The sequence below is a fragment of the Arctopsyche grandis genome, chromosome 12, assembly GCF_051622035.1.
Source record: "Arctopsyche grandis isolate Sample6627 chromosome 12, ASM5162203v2, whole genome shotgun sequence".
NCBI lineage: Eukaryota > Metazoa > Arthropoda > Insecta > Trichoptera > Hydropsychidae > Arctopsyche > Arctopsyche grandis.
In genome coordinates this window covers 23105632-23132632 of record NC_135366.1, presented here as the reverse complement: position 1 = coordinate 23132632, position 27001 = coordinate 23105632, and the positions used below count along the sequence as shown (strand labels likewise).

Here is a 27001-nt window from a genome sequence, read left to right as displayed (position 1 = left end):
GGAAAGATATATTGATTGTAATTATCAGTATCAAATCAGTGGACATCTAACATCTAATGATGAATATATTTACATATTTATTTATATAATAATATTTGCATATTTACAAACTCTATTCCTCTATTCGCTACCACAACGCACATAGTAAAAGAGTGAGATGTAACACTAGTTTCCGCCACTCACCACCAGTCACCCATTGTGACAGTCGCAGATAGATCGATCACACGTGTGTAGGGATTGCAATACCGAAAGAACCGAAACCGGTAGTATCGGTAATACCGGTATTTAAAAAAAATACCGATTGGATCGATTTTTTTCAAATTTGTACATTTTATTTGTCGCAAACGATATCTCAATGGCTAAAAACTACAAAAACGACATACGCAATTATTTAATATATATCTTTGTCTTTTTTATTTCAATATCTTTGTACCTAAATTGTTTCAATTTCTACTGTTTTTCGATACATATATGTATAGTTAAATACAACATTCGGTAACATTTTGGGTATCGCGGCCCTCTTACAATGTGTCTCAAGTTCGCAAACCTATTCAATTCTTATTGAAATAAGAAAATGTTTTAAATGCTGATATGACAGGGCCTAGTTTTCTAATTAGTGTATGGAAAAATATATATAATTTGTCTTTCAACAACAATTAATTGACTCTTCGTTTGCATCTCCAGTGAGCGATGATTGTGTATCTGATAAGCTAAGTCGGGATTGCAATTTATACCTGGGACGTACCTACTTCACAATTTTGTACCCGAATATCCTGTATTTGAGTGTTTGCGTTTGGCGTATTTTTGTTGAAACATGGAGGCGTTGCTCGGGATATCGGAAGCAATGTTTTTTTATTTATTAAAAATTAATTAATCAAAAAATAATACCGGTAGTACCGGTATCATTTATTTCGATAATACCGGGATCGGAAATGACGGTAGTTTTGCAATTCCTAGTAATGGCTATTGTTGACTTCGCAGAAAAAATTATTTGTTTTTGTTTTTAACACCGTTGGAAAGTGTATTGTATTTTGAGATTGCCCTAATGTGTATCTATGCTTTACTCGTGATGAAACAGCTATCACGTAACAGAAGGGTGACCAAAATGTACCAACTACAGTTGACAGGTCGCCGTGAACATTACTTATTTTTCAATCACAACCATTTACATACAACACATAGTCCTACATTTTGGTTTAATTTCGTAATTATTTTACTTAAACTATAAACTTTCAGCCCTTTAAGTAGCCTGCAGTCAATATAAGTTGGACCATCGGCGTGTAAATGAATCAACTTGAATTAAAATTACATACATATGTGTAATGCATTTCAAAATGATCGTGTTTTGGCAAATTATATGAAACTATTTATGTTTATATGTATGATAAGTCATAGTTGAAGAAATAGTATATGGAATAGCTATGCGTGTATAAGTAATTTATTATATACATACTCACACTGTTGTCCGAGCCGCAATAACAAACATAATATGAAATTAATAAGATTCAATTGTCACACATTAATATTTATATACAGTAATGTTTAAGCCGAGTGAATATGTACTGTGTATGTCTGTGAGAAAAAAAATTTGGTGGTTAATTAACGCACCTGATGAAATGAGACCGTGATGCTCCTCGCTCAGTTTGTCCATTTCTCACAATTTCTCAGCTATGGGAACTGAAATAAAAATAACAATGCAAAAGATCAAAGATTGCACATATTACTAGTTTCGAGTAACGGCAATTGTAGAGTTTAATTGTGTAGAAAAAAAAAATCACAAAACGTAATTGACGATTGTTAGCTATTTAGTGCACTGTGAATTAATATATAGATTACGTTAATCGCACAATGGCCTCTTGCGAGATTACAGGAATGTGAATCTATGTATATTGTTTATTTACATGGAAACAAGTAAACACAATACAATGAAAATCCATTGATTTTGTGACACATTTGTTCACAATGAGGTATTAAGTAATTTTTTCTTATTCTATGTATGTATGTATATTCAATCTTCAACTTTTTTTTCTATATAAATTTGATTTGAAATTATGTATATTGAAAAGTGTATAAAATTATTTTATTGCATATATTATTTGTCAACATTGAATAAAGTGAAACGACTAGATCATTTGAAAAGTTTATGAATTGTTGTTTTTTTGTGCAAACATGAAATAAATCGTTGAAAGTATGCAAATTGACACTTACCATTCAGGCGACGATTTTGACAGGAACCGATCGAAAAGTCATGCTAAAATATCGCACTCGAACACTGCACTCTTTGCATGTATAAATGGTGCAATAAATTTCACAGCATCACACAGAATTTATGTAAATTTGGCAGCGCACATCGGTGACATTTGAAGTGACAGATGACGCGAAACTTAAGATGGACGACAAAACAAATGAATATTCAAATACATAGAACAAAACACACACGATTCAAATTTGAACGAGTCGACACGTTGTGACCGAAAGGATATATTTAACGAGCAAATACCGCGGAATGCAAGTTGACCGGAGCGCGGGGGTGTTTCTGCGGTGGCAAAGAAACTGCTCTCGTGACGGGGATTCAAACGGGGAGTGACTGAGGAGTCGGGAGTCGGGAGTTGGGAGTCGCGAGTCGGGGAGTCGGGGAGTCGGGACGAGGAATGTGATGTCACTGCGGAGTACTGAACGTCACTAAAGGACGCAACCGCACGACAGACTATACTAATGAGAATGCATTCGGGTCCTGGTTCTGGTTCTAGTTCTGGTTCTGCCACCGCACAAACACACCTGTTGCACTGTGCAGTGTTTCTCGGTCGCTCGCTCGCTGTCGACTTGTCGAATGCACGACGCAGACTGCCAACCTAATCATGATCATATGTTTGACGAATTTACTTCGACTTTCATCTCTTTTTTTATATATTTCCAGCAATTATTAAAATGTAATAAATTATGTGAAGCTATTGAATTGGAAATATAATATCATCCCGAGCATTTAACGATTTTTACCCGAATGTGTGAACAACGATACAAAAATTTTATTAAAAATATGACTTTATAAAATAAATAAATACGATACGAGCCCGAAAGTGAAAAGCCCGAAAAAGCAAATATCGGAAGGCAAAGATCGAAAATCGAAAGATCTTAAGTCGAAAGATCAAAAAAAAAAGGGTACATGGTAAACAGTACTATGTACATATATATAATATATATGAGTGGCATGCGGTGAAATTATCTCTTTTACTCGATCTGGTGTTACTCAGGGGTCCACTTTAGGCCCATTACTATTTACAATTCTTATTAATAACCTCCCTAGAGTTTTATGTAATGCATCATGTCTCTTGTTTGCTGACGACGTTAAATTATTTTTTGCTGTCAAGGATGAGAGGCAAGCCTCTCTCCTTCAAGCTGATATTAACGCTGTCTTGGAGTTCAGTTCTAGTTTAGGCCTTGAACTTAATTTAAACAAATGTGCAATTATGAGCTATGGACGTGCACATTCACTCTATTGTCACGGATATTCCATTAGATCCGTCTTGTTGAAGCGTGTGGAATCTATTGTCGATTTGGGTATCACTTTTGATCCTCAGCTCACCTTTCACAACCATATCAAAAAAGTCGCTGACGTTTCCTTTCGTCGACTTGGATTTGTTTTGAGATATGCAAGATTATTCTCCAATCCTTTGTCTTCTCGCTTGCTTTTCAATTCGCTTGTGAGAAGTAAGCTAGAGTATAATGCGATTGTGTGGAATCCGCATGAAGCAAATTACTCTCTGATGATTGAGAAAGTGCAAAAAGCATTTCTTCGTTTCCTATATAGGAAAGAATATGGGTATTACCCATATCTCTACCCCACTCCTTTCCTTTTGGGCATGCTTGGGTATAATTCCCTTGAACTTCGGAGAAACTTCTCATTAATTCGTTTCGTTCTCCTGCTCTTACGTGGTAATACGTCATGCCCGTTGTTGCTGGAGCAGTTGGGGCTTTATGTCCCTATTCACTATGTGCGTGGTAGACATCATCATTTGCTGGCTGTACCTCCTGCCCGCACAGTCCTTTTTCGAATGGCTCCTATTCCAAGAGCTATCCGACTTCTTAATGAAATCGTTGCTGCCGAGACTGAATGTGATATTTTCCACCTTAGTGAGCGTAAATTGTCGGAAATTACTCTAACCCATTTATCTGGTAGTCTGCGCTCATCATTGTTTTCATGATTGATTGTGATTTATGAGTGAAATTTTGATTAACTCTCTTCCATTTGGGCCTTACAGGGATGTTTTGTATTTGTAGTTGTTTCTTACATATTTATTGAAACTGGCTGTAGGTGCAAGGCATTCCTTATGCTATATTTTATTTGATATTTTTACTTTATCTGTTATTATAAATGCTATTTTTTATGTATGTAGATGTATTTATGTTTATGTTTAATTGTTATTTTGTTTTTTTTCTTTTTTGTGTTATATTTTTTGACCATTGTGGCGCTTTAGGAATTCCTGTTATGCCACAATGGTCTGTTTAAAATAAATAAATAAATAAATCTCTCTTTTTGTCACACAGCCTTGTTTAATGTGCGTGTTCCGACCAAGTCTTCATGGTCAGCTTTCGTGGCGTTACGACCAAAGGAGCCGTTTTGGAGGGAGATCGGCGCCGAGCGGGCGTCCCCGCCTTCTATTCGTTTTCCGCTTCGGTCGAGTGAACATCTCTGTTCGCTACCGAGTTTGTTCCCACCACCGAGTCCCGATCAGCTCAGCCTGGATCGGCAGACGATACTGGAAGTACAGCTTCAGTATACGTCCGGTGAGAAGTGAGGAAATCCTGGTCTTTCTTCGTCGAAGTCAGATCACGTAGTCACGTGAGGAGTGAGGTTATCATAACCTCTCGAACACGTGCGCGCTAATTTCACGACGGACTCCCCCCCCCCCCCTCTGCTTGATCTCTGTATATACATATATATATAAAATACAGTCACCATACAAACAGAATTATAACCTGTTTTCATTACTATTCAATTTCCCGCCTTTGTCCCGTATCACCCTCACTTACGCACACTGTACGAGAGAGAGAGAGATATACATCGAGCCGAGCCGACATCAGCAGAGACCAGACCACCGACGACGAAGGAAGGCACCTTGAGGAAACCAGCCCCGCCCACGCTTACCACGAGCTTCTACAAAACCGACTTCCGGGGTGCTCTCGAGTTGAACATCCCTGGAGTCTGTACAGTGCGTGCGCAGGATACGGGAGGAAAAGCCTGTTCCTCTTGTTCCTGTTGTATCCTGCTCGTGCAAATTACGTGAGGATATACGACGGGGGGAGAGAGAGAGTTTTACCGCACGCCACTGATATATATACTAACCGTTTTTCATATGTATGCATGGTAAACGAACATTTTCGACTTTTTAACATTCGGTACGGTTACGGTCACCCAATAAATATGTATCTTAAATACATGCGAGCTAAGAATTTATGAGACAATCTATCGATTCGGTGATTATTCTGCAAAAAGAGATCCAGTGCATGTCACTAACATCTGGCACCCAAAAACTCCATCAATCCACGCGAAATATTATACTAACGAGAACCTGAGTGCCAGATATGACGTATTCGCGATTTTTGTGGCAACGATTATCGTGCGCACAATTTGCACAATAATCTGTTTACCCAATCTATCAGTTACGTACTCGTTATGTTCGTCGTTACAATTAAAACGCCTTTAAATATATGTACATTTACATATAGGCGTATGTATAATAATGTATTTAGCCACAACTATTCAAAATTTACTGACTCGGAGTACAAAATTCGATTTAAACTTGAACGATTTTAGTAAAATCGACTTTCCTTTCCAACTTTCCGTATAAAATTGTAATAAAAATAATAGCGATTTTCAAATTATAAAAAAGTAAAACGAATTTAAAAAATCACTAAAAATTGACATATAAGCCAGTTTATTGAATTATTGGTAAATAAATAGGTATAAATAAAAATAAGTATGTACTTAATAGAGTATGTGTATGAATTTGATACACAAATAAATCAATGAGAATAAAAAAAACACGTGCAATTCAACGATTTCATTTAAATTCATGATTTAAAAAAAATTTAATTCTTTATCGTTAGTAATAATGATCAAGAATATATGTATGTATGCACTATATGTATATTATAATGCACAATATTTTAATACAAATAAAATTTTTGCCAACATTGAATGACTAAAAAAAGAATACAAATAATTTCTTCAGATTTTTATTAAATGTTTTCAAAACAATCGCTAACTGTATAAACAATTTTAAAAAGATAATAATCTCAAATCAGCATTTACATTTTGTATGTCTCTTCGATTTTTTCATCAATTCTACTAACACATCTCGCTTTAACTGGGTTTGCGATTGTTGTATTTGATGTATCTCTGCAGTCAACACCTGAAGATTTTTCAAAATTAAACGCTCTTCATTAATCTCTACCAATTTGGAATCCAGCTCATATAAGTTTGTTTCATTGGCCATGCTTTTGTTGTCAAGTATGCGTTTTTGCAAGGCTACTATAGTGGTTTTCAAAGTTTCGTTTTGTTCCTTCAATTTAGCAAAATTACACTCCTCAGAATGATTCATTAAATTAGACAGCAATTTTTCCCGAAGTTCGTCAGTAGTATTAATTAAGAGTTCATTTTGTTCTATTAAATATTTTATGTTACATTCATATTGTTCATTTTGTTTCTGTAGAGTTTCACTTTCATTTGAAGATTTTTCAATGGAAAACTCTTTTTTTGTTTGAGTTGCTTTCGAAAGTAAAATTCCGTCAAATAAACTGCTCAACATATTACTTAAAGTAGGATCGTCATCCATCTCTTCAGAATTTCAATTTAAACGTATTTGATACTCAAATTCGTATGATTGTATTCAACAGTTAAACACATTAAGCAAAGAATAATAAAATAAAACAAAAGCTGCAATTCATATTTAAATTTGAACACAGTAAAATTTTATCATTTTATATCAACATCAAATTATACATATTATATTAGCCAGAAGTATGGTTCAGTGGTTGCGTTTATGTTTAGCACCGAGAGGCTACCGGATTCGATCCCGTGCTGGTCAGACTTGGATGTTTGTGACTCCAAGTTGATCGTTTCCCAATTTATTTGATTTCATTGTTGAAACGGTTCCTCCATCAAATTGGCAAAAACCACCCTACCCGCTATGTCACAAATATCTGAATTTGATTTATGTACAATATGTAAAAATTTATGTACAAGCCTAAATCCATAGATGTCTCTATGGATTAATTAATTGTTAATTTCGTGTTCTTCAGCCTCACGAAATACAGCGATTTATGTAATAAAAATGCTGCAATGTTTGTAATTAATTGTATAGGAAGGTACATTGGGATTTACCTGTAAGGCCTTCCCGGTATATATCAATATAGAAATAAAATCAAATAAAAATAATAGCTTTATACGACATGGTCAAACCTGGGTTGCCATCCTGCGAGTTGGCGCCGATTTTAGCATGTTGTTTGATCTCACTTTACTTCCTTTCCGCCCATCATATTAAATAGCCTGTCTACAGTGCCAGTTTTAGGGGGGGGGCTGGGCCGGGCGGCGCCCGAGGGCGCTAAATAAGTTAGGGCGCCACTCGATGCACCAAAGGCGCTTTAAAATTAAAATTAGAGCGTCAAAAGCCATACGAAATTTTAGATTAGAGCGACAAAGGCGAAATTTTTTTCTAAGGGTATTGAGGGCGCCATTGGGTGTAAGGTCGGCACTGCCTGTCTACAACACTGTCATTTCACTCTTACTGGTTATTTGCAAAATATAATTTGTCAACTATTCATTTAGGCTATTCTAAATAAATTACAGACTGCATATTTTGTGAATAATATTATATATGTATGAAGTATAATAGATGACAATTGAAAGATTCATGATGTCACTTTTCAAAGGTAATGTGACAAGTATCTACAATATAATAGACTAACGCAATGGGTATAAATTAAATATGGATTTAATTTTTTTCAAGAAATATTTATTGATATTATAAATAAAATATTTGTATGATAAACTATAATATACAAAATCTTATAATATTGCGATTAGTCATCGTTAAAGAATAATAAAATTATTGATGGATAAAAAAATCATCAATGCTGAAACACAAAAAATTAAAAAAATCAATAGAAATGTGAAATTTTAATACAATAATATTGTACCTATACTTGGCTTGATCATTATTGAATGCAACCAATATCAAGGAAAAATTCTTACAATCACAACCAAAATTAAATGGAATGTAAACATAAGAAAAATTAAAATTAACCAAAACCTATTCACGTTACACTTTATTAGTCGTTGTTTGTATATTTAGATAATGGGTAGTAAAATTAAATTATGAGTATTTTTGGATTAATTCATAATTATTTTTGACAGACGAAATTAACTTATATTGGACGGCAGGCAATGCAATGGAGAAAGTATAAATCTTTCGAATTAATTTAACAGTAATACTTTTACTCTATGCTTAGATTATTTTGGTCAGCACATATTTGCTATGTGTATTCTTTTTCGATTGATTTGTGATCAGTGGCCAGCCACCAATCCTACGACGAGGGATAAATACACACTCCATCGGATTCGGTGTACAATAGTACATTTTGGCAAGTCATAAAATGTGCTTCGTTGCTGGTCACTACAATTTAATATACATATAATAAAATTTCTGTATTAAAAGAGTAAAATATTTAACAACTTACGCTATCTATGAAACAATGTAATAAAATATTTGCACAACTTAATAAAGCCAAGGTCATTGATTAACATCGTCCATTTTCAAACGTTTTCGCCGATCGTCGTAATCTTCGGGATTGTTATTTTGAGACAATTCCAGGTCTCCGTTGCCGGAATGCACACGTTCTTCAGCCTCTAGTACTTTCACCCTTATCCCGCATATTTCCGCACCATGCAGAGTCTTGCGAGCTTCTTGAGCCGAACGCACCGATGCGTATTTGACGAAGCCCACATTTTTATGAGGCAATGTATAAACGTCTATCAAGTCTCCGAACCTTGAGAAAACATCGCGTAGTACACTTATGGGTGGAGGATGTGGCTGACAGACCAGGAAGCATCTTTGAGCGACCGGGGAGTCGATACTCGCTATCGGTTGAGCTGGTGGAAGTTTCACATTACAGATTTCAGTCTTACTAGTTAAAGTTCCAGCAGCAGCCGCTTGGATTAGACTCGTAGCGTGTGCGATCGTTTCGGCGAGCTGGACGACTGAGTCTTGAACTCCAGGTGGCATTCCGGCTTTTAAATTATTAGCAATGTTGGCGCAGTAATCGTTCGGAGATAGATTTCCACCGTATGGTCGGTTATTATCGTAGTCCGGTTTCACGATTAGCTTTGAACCGGGTGGGTATTCGAAGGCATGCAGCTTTTCTTTTGCATACTTGGCTGATAGGTGACTAGTGTATGCCACTTGTACCAAACCCGAAGGTCGTCTTTCGTCGTATTTGTATTGACATAATTCAAGTCCGGGTATTATGTCGAATAGCTTCCATAGTTGATGTTGTTGTAACATTGGATTACACACTACGTTCAATTTAGTATAATCCTCATTGCTCGGTCCCGAATATGGTATGAGAGGATTCGGCGATTGAGTCGACGGATATCTGGAATAATTCTCAAAGCCTGAATCGTAAGCCGTTTTGTTTTTCTTCGGTTCGGCGAATATTGCTTTGTACTTTTTATCGGCGTTCTCGAAAGCTTTTGCCGCCTCGGAAAAATATTTGAATTTTACATAACCGTAGCCTTTACTTTCTCTCGTGTCTCTATCTCTGATCACTGTCGCCGAATCAACTTTACCGAACTTGCTAAATTCGTCGTGTAGTTCTGTGTCATCCATAGCCTTCGGAGTCATAACGAATAGTCTTACATATTTCTCTCCGATAGTGTTATCTCGAACGGGTCCTTCGCATTTACTAGAAGCTACCATGACTTTGACGGGCCTCGGAGAGTTTCCAACGTTCTTACCGTTCATCGACTCGAGCGCTTTTGCCGCTTCGGAAGTTCTTGCGAATTGCAGGTATAGAATGCCTTTCTTTTCACCCGACATACGGTCTTTAACGAACCAAATATCTTCGATTGTTCCGAATTTTGAAAAACTATCTCGGAAATCATTCTCTGTGTGATGTCTGCTGCATATGATGAACAGTCTGGAGAAAGGTGGGTAGTCACTCGAATCAGCATCGCCACGACGATTTTCAGACATCCTTGGGTTTGTTTATATGTTCAATTTATACGTATACGAATTTGTACGCATGCAATTGTCATTTGAGAATATAGGCTTGCATTGTATGGAATGCTTGATAATGCATATTATCGTATGTCATTATTTATTGGAATAGAGAAATGAACCTGGTTGATTTTCCATGTACGCATATAAGAGATCATAATATAGCGTTTGTTTATTTTTGTGTTGATATAAAAGTACCGTAATACAATTTGCGCCAAAATATTTCGTTTATTTTTGACAAGTGAACATAACCTCTGATTGTATATTCGAAAATAATATTGAAATTTAGATGGTTTGATTCTTCTGAAAGTATAAACCGATAGAACACATAATTAAAATAAGTTTTTTAAATGTAATAATAATAAAAATATAATACGTAAGTTTGGAATTCACTTTCTAGTGACGCTCAGCCGCGGCCATTCACCAGAGCCCTTTCTAGTGCCAACATAGCGACTCAAATTAACAAATGTCAACCAACATGTTTTAAAACTTGTCAGATACTTAAATTCAAATAAATTTACTAAATAAACAACGATCGAAAATTACGAAACTCGTAAAATAAGGTTTAAGTGTTGGTTATTATAACATCCTATTCCTTGTTTTACTTGTGGAATGTGCAAAGTTACTGACAATTAGTACATACGGTAAAAGTCGGAATTCCCGACAGGGCGGACTTTCTAGGCTCGGAAGCGAGGCTCGGTCGACCCGCTTATAGAGCGGGTTAAAGGTTTCGACCATTTCCCGGCCTATGGAAACTCAGATGAGTTTGGAAGAGAATCGTTTATTTTTGTTCAATTGTTACAATGGTTATTGTATGTACGAAGAGGTTGAGCTTCGGAGAAATGAGCTGGTTGAACTCTAGAGGTTCACTCTGGTGTTGGGAGCTGGTGCGTCGCTTTATATATGTTCTGGCTTGAAGCGTGCCGTGTGCAGATGCTTTGTCTTCGTTTCCAGGACACGTGTTGACCTGTTTTCGGGGCGCGTGTTTTATAGCTATGGGGTCAGCGCTAAGACGTCGTTCGTTTGAGAATGCGGTCGTGTGCCACACGTAAACGACTTTTTAGGACACGTGTTACAGTTTTCTGATGATATTACTGTTGGGTTTCGTTCGTTTTAAGATCGAGCGATGAACTCTTTCTTCTGTAATGGTCAAAGGGGACGTTGCCCTTGAGTTATGCATGTTTGTACAGGATCGATGATGAGATCACTGGTTTTGATTCGTAATAGCACAAGTTGTGCTAGATTCCTACAGTAGCAAACAGTGTATAGAGAAGTTTTTTGTTGATTTATTATAATGTTCGTACTATAGTCTTACGTTTTGTTGGCAGTGTTTTTATCAGTGTTTTGAGCATTATCTTACGCAGACACACAGAATGGCACAAATAAAGGTAGATCTAGAAGTTTTTCTTAGTCAATAGCAGTTCCTATTCAACCACCAGTTAGTCAGTCGGTTTACACAGATACGTAACAGAAAAATAAACAACTTCTTAAAATACACCGAGTTTATCATCCTCTCCAGTATACACACAAATTTCCTCTGTGAACCTGACCATAAACCTGAATCTGACCAAACCATGAACCTGAAAAATCTTCAATTCACAGGTGATAATTCGGAATTAATAAAATTAAAATTAAAATCGTAATTCAAATTTTTTACTCGGGCAACACTGATATGAACTGTCAAAGAGGGGAGGTTATATTTGACATTTCCATACTGAGAGTTGTTATGAAACGTATTTTATGACTTAAATATTAGAAATCAGTTTAAAATTACAATGAATATTTATTAAATAAAAAAATTATATAACAATGTATTATTCGAACTTCTTAAAATCTATACCGTTTATGATACAACGAAATTTCTCCACAATTAAAAAACCGACGTCTTCACAAGTGTTAACTTCATACATAAAACAATGTAACGAACCTCCATGGACATCGTATTTTGTCAAGGTATTTTTTTTTTTACATATTTCAAGTATATAATTATTTTTTTCTTATACTTGTGATTATTTATAGTATTCCAGTGTCAAAGACGATCAATTCGGTCTTGCAAATTTTAATTGGGAAGTCGGTAATAGCAATTATCATATACTTAGAACTGGTTGCTATCCATACATCAAATACCATTGTTCGAAAAAGATACCCAGCGATCTTACACTATCGAATACTCTAATGAGGATTATAAAAATTGTTAATTTAGGTAGGCGCCGATTTGATTGTTTATTTTTTTATATTTTAGTGTACTTATAGACACTTTCTCACACTTTTAGGAATACCTTGCTTGCTTTATGGACTAGCAGCAATAGCATTAATAAGACACGAAGAACCCGTAACTACGCCTTGTGGAGTTATTACTATATATTTTTTACTTCCTGAAGATAAAGGCTCGAGTTATTAAAAATGTAAACTTCGGTTCAGAGAAGTAAATTGTTATATTGATGTTTGTTTTATTGTTTTTGTTATTTATTTTATAATAGATTTTAATATAATTAAAACAATGCATTTTACCGAGTGAAATTATTTCTGATATGAAATGCATATTGACCTCATATATTGTGGATTACGTCATTTGTATCATAGGTACCTTGAATGCTAAACAAACGAGATATATGTATTTGTTGAGTCAGCAAAATACAATTCAGTATTGTGCCCTCATGTTAATGAAATACCACAACAGATATTTAATGTTTTATTAGAAAAAAGTCTACTTCCTTCTCATTCGATTCAGGTCATATACATAAGTATCATTATTTAATTTTTTTTTGGGAAACATACACATACGAGTATGTAAATGTATAATACTATTAAGATGTATAATTTTAGCTGGTATTTAAATAGTTCCTTCAATCAAATAGATTTAAGAATTACAAGGTTTTTTAATTGTATTTATTAAAGAAACATACACAAGAAAAATCAAACACAGATAGTATTAAACTCGGCAAAGCTTACGTTTATGATAAGCTTTTATTAAGATAACATTGAGTTGTTCCATGTGATAACAAAAGGAAGGATACAACTTAATTATGACACTTTCCTGACATGAAAATATGCTCCTACTCTTTTAGATAACATACATATGTCATTACATTATTTATTTTATCAAAGGAAAATTATAGGTATATTTGTTAAGTAGGCAATATATGTATATACATATACCAATTAGGTTTTAACGTAAGCGTTTGTTTTTAAAATAAAATTTCGCATCCCAAAATAGATATTCATTCTTACAAGACTCAATTAAAAATTAAATGTCCACGTAATATTTGTGACCTGTTTGATTTAAAGGGTTAATTCAATTTGTATCGACTCCAGTGAATTTGAAACATCAACAATAATTATATTTTATCATTTATTATTTATGTAAAACAGTTACAGTATATTTATATTTAAATTCGATTTATTAAATTTTATATTGTGTTGCGTATTATTTTTTTAATACTCAGGATTACGTCCATTTTGGAGTTTTTTTTTAATTAAAAATTTATATTTTACCATGGTGCCATTACAGGTTGCCTCAAAGCGACACCTATGAATATATGGACGTACACATAGATACATTTGAAATTATATATAAATAGTGGTGACGAGTAGTAGGTAAGTAGGTAGGCAATTTGACGAGGAACCGTTTCAACAATGAAATCAGATAAATTGGAAAATTCTGATAGGAAGCGATCGACTTGAAGTCACAAATATTGACCAGCAGCACTTCAGAAATACCAAAATTTCAATCGAGGTCAAACCAGGGCTCAACTCGGGACCTCTCGGTAGTTAGCATCAACAAAAGCACCGAGCTATACTACTGGCTGAGTTGATTTGATGAGCACATTCCTGGCAATTATGATATTCTACAATACAAACTAGTATAAACCAGTATGTCTGTCGAGTTTGAGTATCTACCTCTCCGTCGCTGCACATTTCACCAGATTTTTTTCTAGTTTATCGTTTCTCCTGTTGGTTACATATCTAAATAATTGCAAAATGTCTTCCAAATAGATATTACTTAATATTTGTGATCTTTAATTAATTTAAAACTTATTATTCTTTTTCTTGTTTGCTCAATGCTGAGCGTTGTGGTCATTTCTATAATCTGGCATCTGGTGAACAATCCGCTTCCACTTCTCCCGGTCCTGTTCCAAAAGTTCAAAGCAGCGTTTAGGGACGATCCCGTTCGTTCTTTAATTTGATCTGACCATCTTATGGGAGACCATCCTCTCGCCTTCCCTTTAGTGTTGGGTGTCTTATCTTCTCTAGACTCTTCAAACCCTTTCTTGGTAATATGGTCAAAGTAGAAAAGAATACCTTTTCTCAATGTTATGGAGAGTCTTTTTGAAACTGCCAGTTCTTTGAGGATGGAGAGGCTCGTGTGTCGGTCCATGGAATCTAAATTTTATTTCTAAATCTAATTGTTTCTTCACAATTCGAAATTCCTCTCTAAACTTACCCTTTCATTTCTGTACAATTTTTTTATGTGTAAATAGTGTAAGCATTTTGAGAAATAGGTAGTTCGAATTAAGTGATCTACTTATTACGTAACGTATTTGACCTTTGGATTTTTGCCAATCTATCCATTCAGTTGATTTTTAATTCGATTCGACGATAGTCGTGCTGTCAGTTTCGCTGGACACGATCATGGATGCGGATAACTTGGACCAAGGCGAATCAGAGAAAGTATCTTATGTGATATGTGTAATATATTTTGGATATCAAACTGCAAATTTATTTTGAGAATTCAAGGTCGAGTTTGCCAATGACGATGATTGATATAAAAAATGTGTACCCACTCGCGTTGTTGTGCAACATTCGCACTAGTCAACATATTTATATATTTATGTTATAACGAATTCTAATGTTGAATATGTATTGTAGAAAATTTTATACAAATTCGATGCGTAGATAAGATTTACAATGCAATAGTCGAATTTTATTGATAAGAATGATTCACTTTTATGGTTGTTTTTTCTAAAGCACTCATGAATTGAAATATGTTTCATCATACATTACAATTACAAATACATATACATACATATATTACGGGTTTGGTGCAAACGATCGATAAGCGCCAGACAGACTGAACCACAGATTAACTGGATGGCTGCTTTAAACGCAATTCTCGACTTCACGAATCATAGATTGCACATCAGATGACGAGTAACCTTTCGATGTGCACAGATGCAATCATTAAAATTGAGTTGGATCTTTCTGGCGAGTTTAATAAGGCAAAATTCGAAGCTAAAGTATCAGAAGCACAGAACGTATACAGGGTAGGTATGTCGGGACTTCGGGTAGATTTCGCTTAGTGTAAGTGCGAGCAGTGCGCACGCATAAGGTACACGTGTCGTTAATCTGTGCTTCAGTCTGTCTGGCGCTTGTCGATCGTTTGCACCGCATCGATATATTACGATCTGTTAAAAAAATTATCATCATCATATTTTCTTCGATTCCATGTAAACGTTTTATTGATCTATGACGTTTGTAATATGATTTAGGTACATACTTTATCTTCTATGACGTACTAAATTAAAAAAAGTCCCTTTTTATAATTGTAAGTATAGATACTTTTTTAATCAGCTGAAATTTTTAACTATTGAGTGTTTATTTACTAGTAATTGTTATGAGTGTTTCTCGGAAAACGTTTCACAAGTGAGTGTTTAATTAATACAAGTCGTTGGAAAAATTAGCGTAAGGTCGGCCATCATCGAGGTCTGCAATCGTCTGTTATCATTGTTTGTTGTGATTTATTTTGATGATATTAAACTTTGCATTTTTTATCTTTATACAAAATAAATATAAATATATGTGTATATGGGTCGTTATACGATATTGGGATTGGCTTCATAAATTTTCACCCTGGAAAGAAAAACTAGTATTGTAAGAAACTAGTGTTGTATGTGATGTTCAAAACCTAAGAAAATGAAGGAAATTTTGTATCTGTTATCTGTTATGTTGGAGTAGGGGAAAATTTCTAACATGTTTAGCATATTGATAACAAAATAAGTTCGGATTATAATTTAACTTTGTGGCACTTATAAAATTCATTTATTATTGTTATTTGAGCATTATAGTTGTTAAAATATCCACTGACATTTTTCTTTGGGTCCCGTCAATTCCTAATATCGTATATTCATATATTGACCCATATAAAGTATTGTTTTAAATATTATCTTAACGTTCCTGTCCTTTTACAGTTCTTGTAACATACATATATGTTAGTTGATAGCTATGAAACAATGTTATATGTATGTAATTTAAAGAAAGTCGTTTGAATTTGTTTAAAATATTATGATTGGGATTAGATCTTGGATTAGGTTAGGTAGGGTCGAAATTATAAATTAAAACGCATATGTCAAATATATACCTACATATATAAAAAAAAAAGAAAACTAATATCTTATTCATATACTTAAGAGGGCTGAACATCAGCGCCTTGTCCATACAAACGTATTACACTTCTCCCTTCCTCAATTATGGCACTAAAAAAATTATTTTTTAATATGCTATGGATATCTACCATTGGGATGCATCTATCGTTTTATTTTTTTTTATTGGAGCTAGGAGACGCCAAACATCTATAAAATCGCCTCTTTTATACACCCACGAAAAGAGTCCAGCGTGCTTATTTAACGGTCGATTTAAAAAAAAATACGCGCATAGTTGCACAGAAAATATCTTTCTCATACCGATGATGAAATTTTTTTTAAAAATTGGTCCAGTTTTGGAGGAGAAAATAGGAGAATACGAAACCTCGATTTTGTCGAGTTAAAATACGTATTATCTGGTCGAAGCGCAACTGCCGCATTCACTCAATATATATGTATATATTGATATATTTGTCGCATTCACTCAATATATATATGAACATTCACTCAATATATATATCGAAGAAAGGAACGGCAACGAAATTAAGGTTTCGGGCGTACAGCCCTCTTAATGGATAATCCAAAATATGTATGGGAAAAAGGAGATACAATTATTTTGAATGAGGATTTTATGGCTCAAGATCTGCGAGAGTGGTTTTGAAAGATTATGATGTCCTTCTAGAACTTTCGTTAGAATATGCAACAGAATAAGAAGAAGGATAAATTTATTTTCGAATTTTGACATTTTTTTCCCGATTTTTCGACTTCTGCGAAATCATCAATTATGTCGAATTTACGATTCTATTTACATAGGACTCGGCTTCAAAGTATATTCGAGACTTTTATCCTTCAGAACTGTGTCAATTCTAGAACGATCAATTCCAGATTTCGACCAATTGAGAATGCATTGACTCGGGAAAAGCCATTTCAGAATTTATATCATTCGAGATTTTATCAATCTGGAATCAATTTTATCAACTTGGAATCAATTTTAGCAGCCAGGAATCAATTGTATCAATCTGGAATCATCTTTATTAACCTAGAATCAATTTTACCAACCGTGAATCTATTTTATCCATTTGGAATCAATTTTGTCAACCGGGAATCAGTTTTATCATCCAGGAATCGGTTTTATAAATCGAGAATCAATTTTATCAATCTGGAATCAATTTTATTAAACGAGAATCAATTTTATCAATCTGAAATCAATTTTATCAAATGGGGATCAATTTTATAAACCTGAATTCAATTTAACTAACCTGGAATAAACTTCAGGAATTTTATCAAATCGAAAATTGTATCAGTTTAAGATTTCACGTTTAACATGTGAACCAAGAACCATGATTTTTTTTCGAAAAATTGTCGGTATTGTATCTTTTTAAATTGTATTATAACCCGTTTTTAACAGCCTCTTTTTAATTCGATTTCGATTTTTTCGTCTGATTTGACAAAAGGTGTTGTTTCTCCTTTTTTTTCAAATTGTATTTTGAATTGTATTCCTAGGGTTGACATCAAACTATTCGTATGCTCATGGATCTATATGACGTTGTCGTAATCATGAGTCATTTAGATTATAGTCATAATTGGTCGATAATAATGACCCATCATTAGCCACGACGGAACGTTTTAGGAAAACATAAAGTTTTGCTGTAATTTGCATAATTTAGTTTCGTTTGTCATCAAAATTGCACGTTTTTCATCGGATACGGAAATATGTACATATGTATAAATAAGTAAACTTGATGAAAATCAAAAAATAGTCACGTACTATCCTTTAAATATGGCTCGTATGGGTAAATATGTACTTGCAGGTTTATCGATCGATATAAATTATAGTTTTTAAATTCTCCTTCACTGAATACATAGATTGTAATTGTGCAAATAAACTTAGTTGAATGTTCCATTTTAAATTTATCGGTTAAATATGTACGCACACTACTCAATAGTCCAATTACCCACCTGCATTCACCTGCTATGCCTGGATGTATATTATTTCTGTACTGATAGTTTTTGCATTATTGCTATGTAGCAGACGTAAAAGGTACTTATTTAAATGCCGTTTGAGCTTTGAAAATCGTTAAAACGTGATTTTATCAAAACGGTCGATTTTTATTATTACTACAATGTATCGCATGACACTGAATTAATAACTAAAAATCTAGAACATAACACGCGTGAAGAGATTGCGAACATTTTATTTCGAAGTGCTAGGTGCTAATGTTATGCTGTTATGCTAGTATTGTTAGGTTTATTTTAATTTTTTTAATACATATAAAGTTTTCGCTATCAAGAGCGATACTTTGTATGGAATATTTCCATAATTGTCGGGGAGAAAGGAATGAAATAAGAAATAAATAACTATTTAATATGACAATCGAGAAGGAAGTAAAGTGGTAGCCACCAACATGCTCGAATTGGTCCTAACTCGCAGGATGGCGGCCCAAACTCGATTATATCGTAGAGCCCCTACAGTTCGTTGTACCTATATTATATGGAATGAAGAATAAGAAGATTGAATAAGTATTATAGCGATATTTTTATATTATGCAATCAATCAATGTACACTCGTCATTACAGATCGCTCCAACGCGACGAGTTTATATACTATACGGGTCTACGTGACGAGACAGAATGTTAAATTACAGAAAACACAAAAATCGGAAGGCAAAGATCGAAAATTGAAAGATCTTAAGTCGAAAGATCAAAAAAAAATGTTGCATGGTAAACGGTACATACTCACTTAATTTGCGCGAGTAGGATACAACAGGAACAAGAGGAACATACTTTTCCTCCCGTATTCTGCGCGCGCACATTAATACGGAAGGAAAAGCCTGTTCCTCTTGTTCCTGTTGTATCCTGCTCGCGCAAATTAAGTGAGTATGTACCGTTTACCATGCACCATTTTTTTTTTGATCTTTCGACTTAAGATCTTTCGATTTTCGATCTTTGCCTTCCGATATTTGCGTTTTCTGTAATTTAACATTCTGTCTCGTCACGGAGACCGATACTATACACATCAAGAACTTATATATATATATTTTTAATACATAATTATTACATAATTCGAAACCATACATGACATATATGGTCAGACATTGCAAACATCGTATACAATACGATCAATAAACATCTTATACAAGACGATCAATAAACATCGTATACAATTCGATCAATAAACATTTTTATACAACAATACGAATTTATACAATAAACATCCACACATACATCTATGGAGATAAACCCGGTGAATCTTGAGATATTACACAATAACTCAAGATTTCGCGAGAGACATGTGGAGGGAAAGTCAATTTTGCAGGAATCGTTTCAACAAAAATCAGAAAAATTGGCAAGCTCTGATAATAAATGACCGACCTGGTTACAAACCAAGGTCTGACCATCAGCAAACAGTACGACTCGTACTCATAACCACACTGATCATAGCAAGATATGCTAACCACTAGTCCATGTTGCTGGTTATATATGTGTAGTGTAATGCTCGGTATATGTAGAGGGGTTTCAGATATTGGAGTGAAAGACGCAGCTAGTAGAGGTATGGGTAGTTTATTGATTTTGATCCGTCAGCCTGCCAGCTCCGAACGAAGCACGGACCAAAACCGCTTAATATTTATACCCATCGGGTATTTTCCGCACAGAGAGATCATTAGTCGATGGGTCGCGAGACTTTATTGACTGCTGCATACAGTTTGTTTACACACTGAGGCATTTTTGGCGCCAACGTGAGATGAGGTTATCAGCGTTAATAAACCAGTGGTCAACGAGCGCCAACTAGCCAATCTCTACGTTACAGTATAAATAAGATCAAATTCGGATTTTCCAAAATACTAACTTGACGATTAGTCATGTTAGAGGTGCTCAACTTTCAACTTAAATAGGTTGAAAGTTTTGTGTATAGTAATTGGGGTTGAACTTCCTAGAGGATTTAGGATAGTACATATAGAAAAGAAAGCAATATATATGTACATATATAGTTAATTGTAAAATAATGTGTATATGAGATACCGTGAAAAAAGTAACTATTATAACTGTTCTACTATGTAATCTGTGAAGTTAACTATGGGCGGCAAGCAGCCGCATTTGATAACCAACTGTCATCACGTCGATCTGACAGTCGATTTTGATGATTTAGAAAATGATTATATTCTTTTGGCGTTATGTATTAGACATTTGCTTACTCTAATTAAAGCTAACTTTTATACGTCGGTATAATATAAAGGTTGTGGCTATTTGCAGGTACTATATCTGCAAATTATTGGCTATTTGCAGGTACTATATCTGCGAATTATTGGCTATTTGCAGGTACTACATATATCTGCGACAGATGCAATGCCTTCTGCGAATGCGCGTGAACTGTCACTGTTAGCGTGTTTAATGTTAAAATTTTGTTTTAAACCTCTTAAAATTTAGTTCGAACTCGTAAAGTGACGTTGAGTAAAAAATATAATCCAAATTAGTTAATATTATTAATTGTTAGAAAATTATTATCATATACAACGTATAATACCTACATATACGTACAAGCCGCGAACTAGCTAAATGATATAAATCTACTATAATAACTTGCGAAATTTATTTGCCTCATGTATAATGAACGATTGATTAAACAAGTCTAGAATACATTAAATGTAAGAAATTATAATCGGATTATAAGTTCACTCGCATGCGCAGAAGGCTTTGCGCCTGTCGCAGATATAGTACCTGCAAATAGCCAATAATTCGCAGATATAGTACCTGCAAATAACCACAACCTAATATAAAAGCGATTGGAAGAGTGATAGTGGTTCAAAATCAGCTCATAAATATTGCCTCAACATTCTCAATTAGTCTAAAGAGATTAATTCTTAAGATAGGATATTGTATAATACACATTTATCTATTTGTACCTTGATTGAGCTGGCTAGGGCGTGTGTTTAGAATGTTTTGGGGAAAAGTTATTGAAGAATTAACACAGAAAAGTTTAGAAAGACAGAAGATCTCATTTAACAAAACTTTTGAAGCTAGGAAAATAATTGTGACGAGCTCTGGTTTCTACTACATTATGTAGTTATTTAGTACTTAAATTCGCGGAATGCGAGTTGAGTATCTCTGATGTGTCTCGTACACGGTTTTGCGATATATAACGCTTCTATCCAAGCAATATCACTTGATTTGTTCACCTCAACAGGTGAAGTCATCTGTGATAAATATCGATAAACAATGGCGCCAAGCTTGTTCCAATATGGCGTCGGTCAATTTTGTTATTTTGCTCTTTTGATCGTCATTCTACTGGTTTCTTCTGTCAGATCTTACATTTTATGGTTAGTACTATAAGTTAGATCACAATTTATCAAAAATACATATGTATTTTTGCTATATTTTATTATTTTATATGTTTCTACATGTAACTAAGGTACGTAAATATTTAAAAAAAAAAAACCAGTATGTTGAATTTTTGTTCATATATTTATTACTAGTGGTTTTACCCGGCTTCGCTCGGTATTTGTAATATAAACCGCTTAAACATGGCTAATCTAATAGTAAAAATTTGATTAAATTTATTTTAATAGTTTTATTTATAATAGAATATTTATTTCTTTTTTATTAAATTGAACGTCACGGATTCTACGAACCAAACAAACAAACATATATACAAAGTCTCTTTCTAAATTACATATTAGATTAGATCACAACAAAATTTGTATTTATAATATGTGTATTGTTTTATAATATTTGTATAATGATTTTGTTTGCATAAAAATCGTGTTTTCTATCTTTTAAATTTTATGACGAATTATTTTATCTCACCATTTGCACTTATCAATACCGAGGTATTATTTCTTTTAGAAATTGATATCAGTGTACTAAATGTGAATATAATACATATTTATTAGAATTTTACAATGTTTGCCTATGCATCTACCAATTATTTTTATCTGTACGCTTTTCAAATATTTTACATATCAATAACATATGTACTATTATGATACAAAATGTTATCAAATCACTAGATATTGTTCATCAATTCATCGTTACGTTATTATAAAACAGGTTTTTAATCGTTATAGGAGTCCTCAGGGCATTCACGTCCTCAGATCTCCGGTGACGCTCCAGGTTGACCCGAAAGACAACGATCAGACCTTCAAAGTCTACTGGAACTCACCGACAGTCCAATGTCACAAACATGGGATGATGTTCGACGATCTGAGGGAAAAGTACGACATTCGTCAAAACGACGGAGATTCATTTCGCGGAAATGAAATATCGATTCTGTATGACCCTGGCAAATTCCCTGCTCTGTTGGAGCAGAAGGGCTCAAGCGATTTATTCTACAGGAACGGTGGGGTTCCGCAAGAAGGAAAATTGGTCGAGCACATGACGGAGTTCAAGCAACAGCTCACAAAACTTATACCTGATGAGAATTTTAACGGTAAAATAATTGCGATGTGATTGAATGGCTTTATATATGTTTGTGTTATTCAGTTGGGAATTACAGCGGGATTGTCATGGGAATTCATTCAACCTAATGGGTGATAAACTAAATCCGTATCCCTGGTCTCATAACTCTGTCAAAACTTATTTTAGGGGATGCTAGAAGCTGTTTGGCCTTGCTTTATATTACACTAGTTATGTTATCTAGGTAATGCATTTTGTTGATATTGGAAATCAAATACTTAAGAATGTTATATCGATAGTAAATACCCAAAAGATCGAACGTTTCTCAGTAAATTGCATATATGGGTTCACGACAAGGTGATTAATTAATATATTCCTGTTTTGTAAATCACACATACATTTATTATTTATTTATTTAATTGTGGCATTACAGGAGTCCCTAATGCGCCACAATGGTCGAAAAAATACATAGAAAACACTCACGGACATTATACACACAGATAAAACGCTCACGCGACTAAACGCTCACAAGACTAAACGCTTACAAAATTATTCGTACGTACAAAAACGTTATTTTATACAAAAAGCATTCCAAAATTCAATAAAACGTGTCGTAATAAATTAACACATTATCCTATCACAGATTAATACATAATATACATGTTAGATAAACCAATTTAATCACAATTTATTCACAAAATATAATATTATATAACCGTTATAAAATCGTGCGCGTTGTGTCGTTGAGTATTATGTCCGTGAGCGTTTTGTCATGTCTTATAATTGTATTTTAGATTATCAGATAGCAAAACTAAACGTGATTATTTTGCCACTTATATAAATGGGTTATTTGAAATTTGAGACCTAACTACATCGCTTTCTTAAACCTGAAGGCGTTAGATTTACCTAATTTCATCAAAATTATTAAGCCCATTTATAAGTTAATATTACAAATATGTACATATATACAAGAACTGCTTGTTTAATAGTACATTTTATATAAATGTGTGTATTTTTTATGTTTAGGCATTGGTATAATCGACTTTGAGTCATGGCGTCCAGTTTTCAGACAAAATTTCGGCACTCTGACTTCCTATAAAGACGTTTCTTTTGATATTGAACGTGAAAATCACCCAGACTGGTCTGAAAAAGAAATTAAAGCAGAGGTTTGTTTTGAAATTGAATAAATATAAACATTTATCAAGCATTATAATAATTCATATGTTTTTATATAGGCAGCAAGACGGTTTGAGGAAGCCGGACGGCCTTACATGATTGAAACTTTGAAAGCTGCTAAAGAAGCTCGTCCTTTAGCAAAATGGGGCTATTACGCATATCCGTATTGTTTCAACATGAATAACGATCAGAAGATACCTAATTGTCCCGATATTATTGTGGATGAAAATAATGGGTAATTAATTAGAATTACCATACTTCAGTAAAATGGGTACTGAAAAGTGTTTCTTTAATATTAAAATGTATGATTATTTGTAATGTTTCCAGTATGGTTTGGTTGTGGAACGAAGTAGATGTATTATTCCCGTCTGTTTACATGAGTAAGAAAAGATTGAACGCCGAAGAAAGACTGCAAATGGTGATAGGAAGAGTGACGGAAGCAAAAAGATTGCAATCAATTTCAAATTCCGCTCAGCTTATCATGCCTTATCTGTGGTATAAATACAGTGATGAGACTTCAGAGTTTTTATCTAGGGTAAGTGTACCGTTTTTTATTCCTCAATAGCCGTTTGTTTATGTTTTGTGTGTCTGGATTACATATTTTCATTGTTAATTTGTATTACAGGAAGATCTATACAATGCAATCAAGCACATGAAGGATTCCGGATTGAACGGAGTCATAATTTGGGGTAGCAGTATTGATGTTAATGATAAGAACAATTGTGAGAGATTGCAAAATTATGTGAGCGAGGTTCTCGGGCCTGTTGTTAGTGAGTTGACCAAGTCTTAGACTTGTCTTCTTAATTTAATCATTTCCAGTGCAATTATTTTTTTAATGACAATAGTTTAATTTGAATTTTAGAATTGTATTTAATTTGTCATATGTATTAAAATGTATTTTGATCATAACGGTTAAATATACACACGTATTTATTATCTAGTCATACACACACACGTATTCTTAGAATATGCAAATTTTATATTATTATTTATATGTTACTCTTAAATAAAATACTTTTTTATATAGATTTTATTTATATTTATTTTGTAAATATGAAATCCCCATGATATAACGACCAGATATATGTATGTACATCTGAAAATGTATGCATCATAATATAATATATTGTATGTACATATGAAAAATAAGATAAGGTCATCAGAATATAATATACTGTACAATTGAGCCGTCTAGTTTCAAAACCAGATAGATCCATTTTTTTCATTTAATGTTATTTTTGTTAGGTCAAAATACGGATCCATATGTTGGCCAAGTAAGAAAGTTCAAAGCAATTTACATCCTATTGAATTACTTAGCTAAAGTCAAGGTTTGTTTCAAAATCAGATAAGTCTCGTAGTTATTGGTCAAAAGTGAAAATACAGTCAAGGATGTAAACATCTATGAACAGTTTATATAAAATATTTAAAAAAATAAAAATAAAAATTAAGCTAGTTATAAGTTTTTCCTTGTTCCTGAAAACTTATCTTATCTGGTTTTGAAACTAGACGGCTCACATATATGTATTTACAACTAAAATCATTTTCAATTTAAATTAATCTAATCTAATCTACATATGTAATATCTCATTTAGATTCAATGCATCTGTAATGATTTTGGAATGTTTCGATTTTTGAATATAAATTATTATAATGATTTCATTATTCGAGAAAACTATGTATGTATATATCTGGTTCTTTATTTGCAATTCACTTATAATTGGCAATTATGGTTCAGGCAACGTTTGGCAAATCCCTTAGTACTGAATGCGATAGAAATTGAGTTTAATTATTCTATATCCAAATGTTGAAAATTTAATCAAAATTGTCAAACATGAATCATCGGAAAAACCTTAAAAAAGTCACTATCAACATTATGATCAGTAAAATTAGCGTTAAGGTTTTTAATACTGTACACTCGACATTGAGTAGGTTCGAGTGTAGCATATTTATGTAAATTGAACTAGTGGGTGAAGTAATAGCCAACCTTTTTCCACATGAAAAAGATGAAATGGAATTTTTATCGAAAAATTCTACATATTATATCGTTCCTAATAATTAAGGTATGCTAAGCAATTTTCAAGGCAAAAATTTTGCATTAGTCTTGCAATGTACACCATGACACCATTTCAGTTGTAAGCCTATAAAAAAGGAAATGTGACATCAATTGAACAATGCATTGCAGATTGTATATCTATAATATATTTTTGAAATCAAATTTTATCAGACAGCTACATATATAATTAGAAATGTATAAAAAACATTCATTGCACAACGGTTCATTGTAGTTTATTTTTTAATATGTTCCATTAGAATAAGAATACAACCATCTGCCACACATATATTGCACAACAATCACTGTATATTATACATCGAATGTTTTGTGCAGCATTCATTCATCCTTCTCTTAGTTATTATTTTAGTATTTACTTTGCACATATCCTATTAATCCATTGACCTCATGTTTTACATATACATGATTTACATATTTCATCTTCAATTTTCTTCTTATCCTACTTTATAAACATTTTTGTTCCTTATTTACTTGTCTGCTGTGCAAATCTTTTAAATTTGTCATACTTCCTCACGGTTCTTGGACCGTACCTTAAACATTTTTAAGAAAAAGTTCCAATTAACTTTCATCCGGCTGAGCAACGTTTTCTATAAATCAACTGTTTAACAGATTTACATTTGTATATTCATATAATTATAATTAGAATTTTGGTTATTTTGCCTTAAATACTACATCTAGCCAGCAGCATAGCTCGGTTGTTAAGAGGGCTGGACACCAGCGCCTTGTCC

The 27001-nt window shown here is 33.6% G+C and overlaps 4 protein-coding genes across 6 annotated transcripts in view; 2 read left to right on the top strand and 2 right to left on the bottom strand.

Moving 5' to 3' along the window:
- The window catches only part of cyst (rho guanine nucleotide exchange factor 18 cysts), an 81578-nt gene extending 78729 nt beyond the window's left edge, over positions 1–2849 (bottom strand). Inside the window, exons 1-3 of one of the 2 annotated variants that reach the window (XM_077441920.1) lie at positions 2501–2848; positions 2209–2383; positions 1609–1677 (exon numbers count right to left, since the gene is read on the bottom strand). In XM_077441920.1, the coding sequence (XP_077298046.1) occupies positions 1609–1651 (43 nt within the window). In that variant the 5' untranslated portion in view covers positions 1652–1677; positions 2209–2383; positions 2501–2848. Of the gene's footprint in view, positions 1–1608; positions 1678–2208 lie in introns of both variants that reach the window. The other variant, XM_077441921.1, reaches the window with a different exon arrangement.
- A 5156-nt stretch (positions 2850–8005) lies between these two features.
- On the bottom strand, positions 8006–10719 carry LOC143919544 (RNA-binding protein 45). Its single transcript, XM_077441912.1, has 2 exons — positions 10671–10719; positions 8006–10580 (listed from the first exon to the last, which is right to left on the bottom strand). Exon 2 carries the CDS (start codon positions 10251–10253, stop codon positions 8793–8795), a length of 1461 nt encoding a protein of 486 aa, XP_077298038.1. The 5' UTR covers positions 10254–10580; positions 10671–10719; the 3' UTR covers positions 8006–8792.
- Positions 10720–11940: 1221 nt separating this feature from the next.
- Positions 11941–12792, top strand: LOC143920095 (uncharacterized protein C15orf61). The gene is made up of 3 exons (XM_077442804.1): positions 11941–12230; positions 12297–12480; positions 12551–12792. The coding sequence occupies exons 1-3, from the start codon at positions 12087–12089 to the stop codon at positions 12676–12678; spliced, it is 456 nt and encodes a 151-aa protein (XP_077298930.1). The 5' UTR covers positions 11941–12086; the 3' UTR covers positions 12679–12792.
- Positions 12793–14848: 2056 nt separating this feature from the next.
- On the top strand, positions 14849–25229 carry LOC143920094 (hyaluronidase A-like). Of its 2 annotated transcripts, none has more exons than XM_077442803.1 (6): positions 14849–14948; positions 22699–23060; positions 24053–24192; positions 24262–24437; positions 24530–24737; positions 24828–25229. In XM_077442803.1, exons 1-6 carry the CDS (start codon positions 14914–14916, stop codon positions 24990–24992), a joined length of 1086 nt encoding a protein of 361 aa, XP_077298929.1. In that variant the 5' UTR covers positions 14849–14913; the 3' UTR covers positions 24993–25229. The 2 variants fall into 2 exon arrangements, with proteins under 2 accessions (XP_077298929.1, XP_077298928.1); XM_077442802.1 differs by lacking the exon at positions 14849–14948 and adding an exon at positions 21795–21951.
- Positions 25230–27001: the final 1772 nt, after the last annotated feature.

What these genes read in the sequence shown, in the direction of transcription:
- LOC143919544 (XM_077441912.1), bottom strand. Translation starts at nt 10,253, where the DNA reads ATGTCTGAAAATCGTCGTGGCGATGCTGATTCGAGTGACTACCCACCT.
- LOC143920095 (XM_077442804.1), top strand. Translation starts at nt 12,087, where the DNA reads ATGTATTATTCGAACTTCTTAAAATCTATACCGTTTATGATACAACGA. An exon ending in GGACATCGTATTTTGTCAAG is followed by an intron (nt 12,231 to 12,296) that starts GTATTTTTTTTT and finishes GATTATTTATAG; the next exon opens with TATTCCAGTGTCAAAGACGA. An exon ending in TATAAAAATTGTTAATTTAG is followed by an intron (nt 12,481 to 12,550) that starts GTAGGCGCCGAT and finishes TCACACTTTTAG; the next exon opens with GAATACCTTGCTTGCTTTAT.
- LOC143920094 (XM_077442802.1), top strand. Translation starts at nt 21,851, where the DNA reads ATGGCGCCAAGCTTGTTCCAATATGGCGTCGGTCAATTTTGTTATTTT. An exon ending in AAAAAGAAATTAAAGCAGAG is followed by an intron (nt 24,193 to 24,261) that starts GTTTGTTTTGAA and finishes GTTTTTATATAG; the next exon opens with GCAGCAAGACGGTTTGAGGA. An exon ending in CTTCAGAGTTTTTATCTAGG is followed by an intron (nt 24,738 to 24,827) that starts GTAAGTGTACCG and finishes TTTGTATTACAG; the next exon opens with GAAGATCTATACAATGCAAT.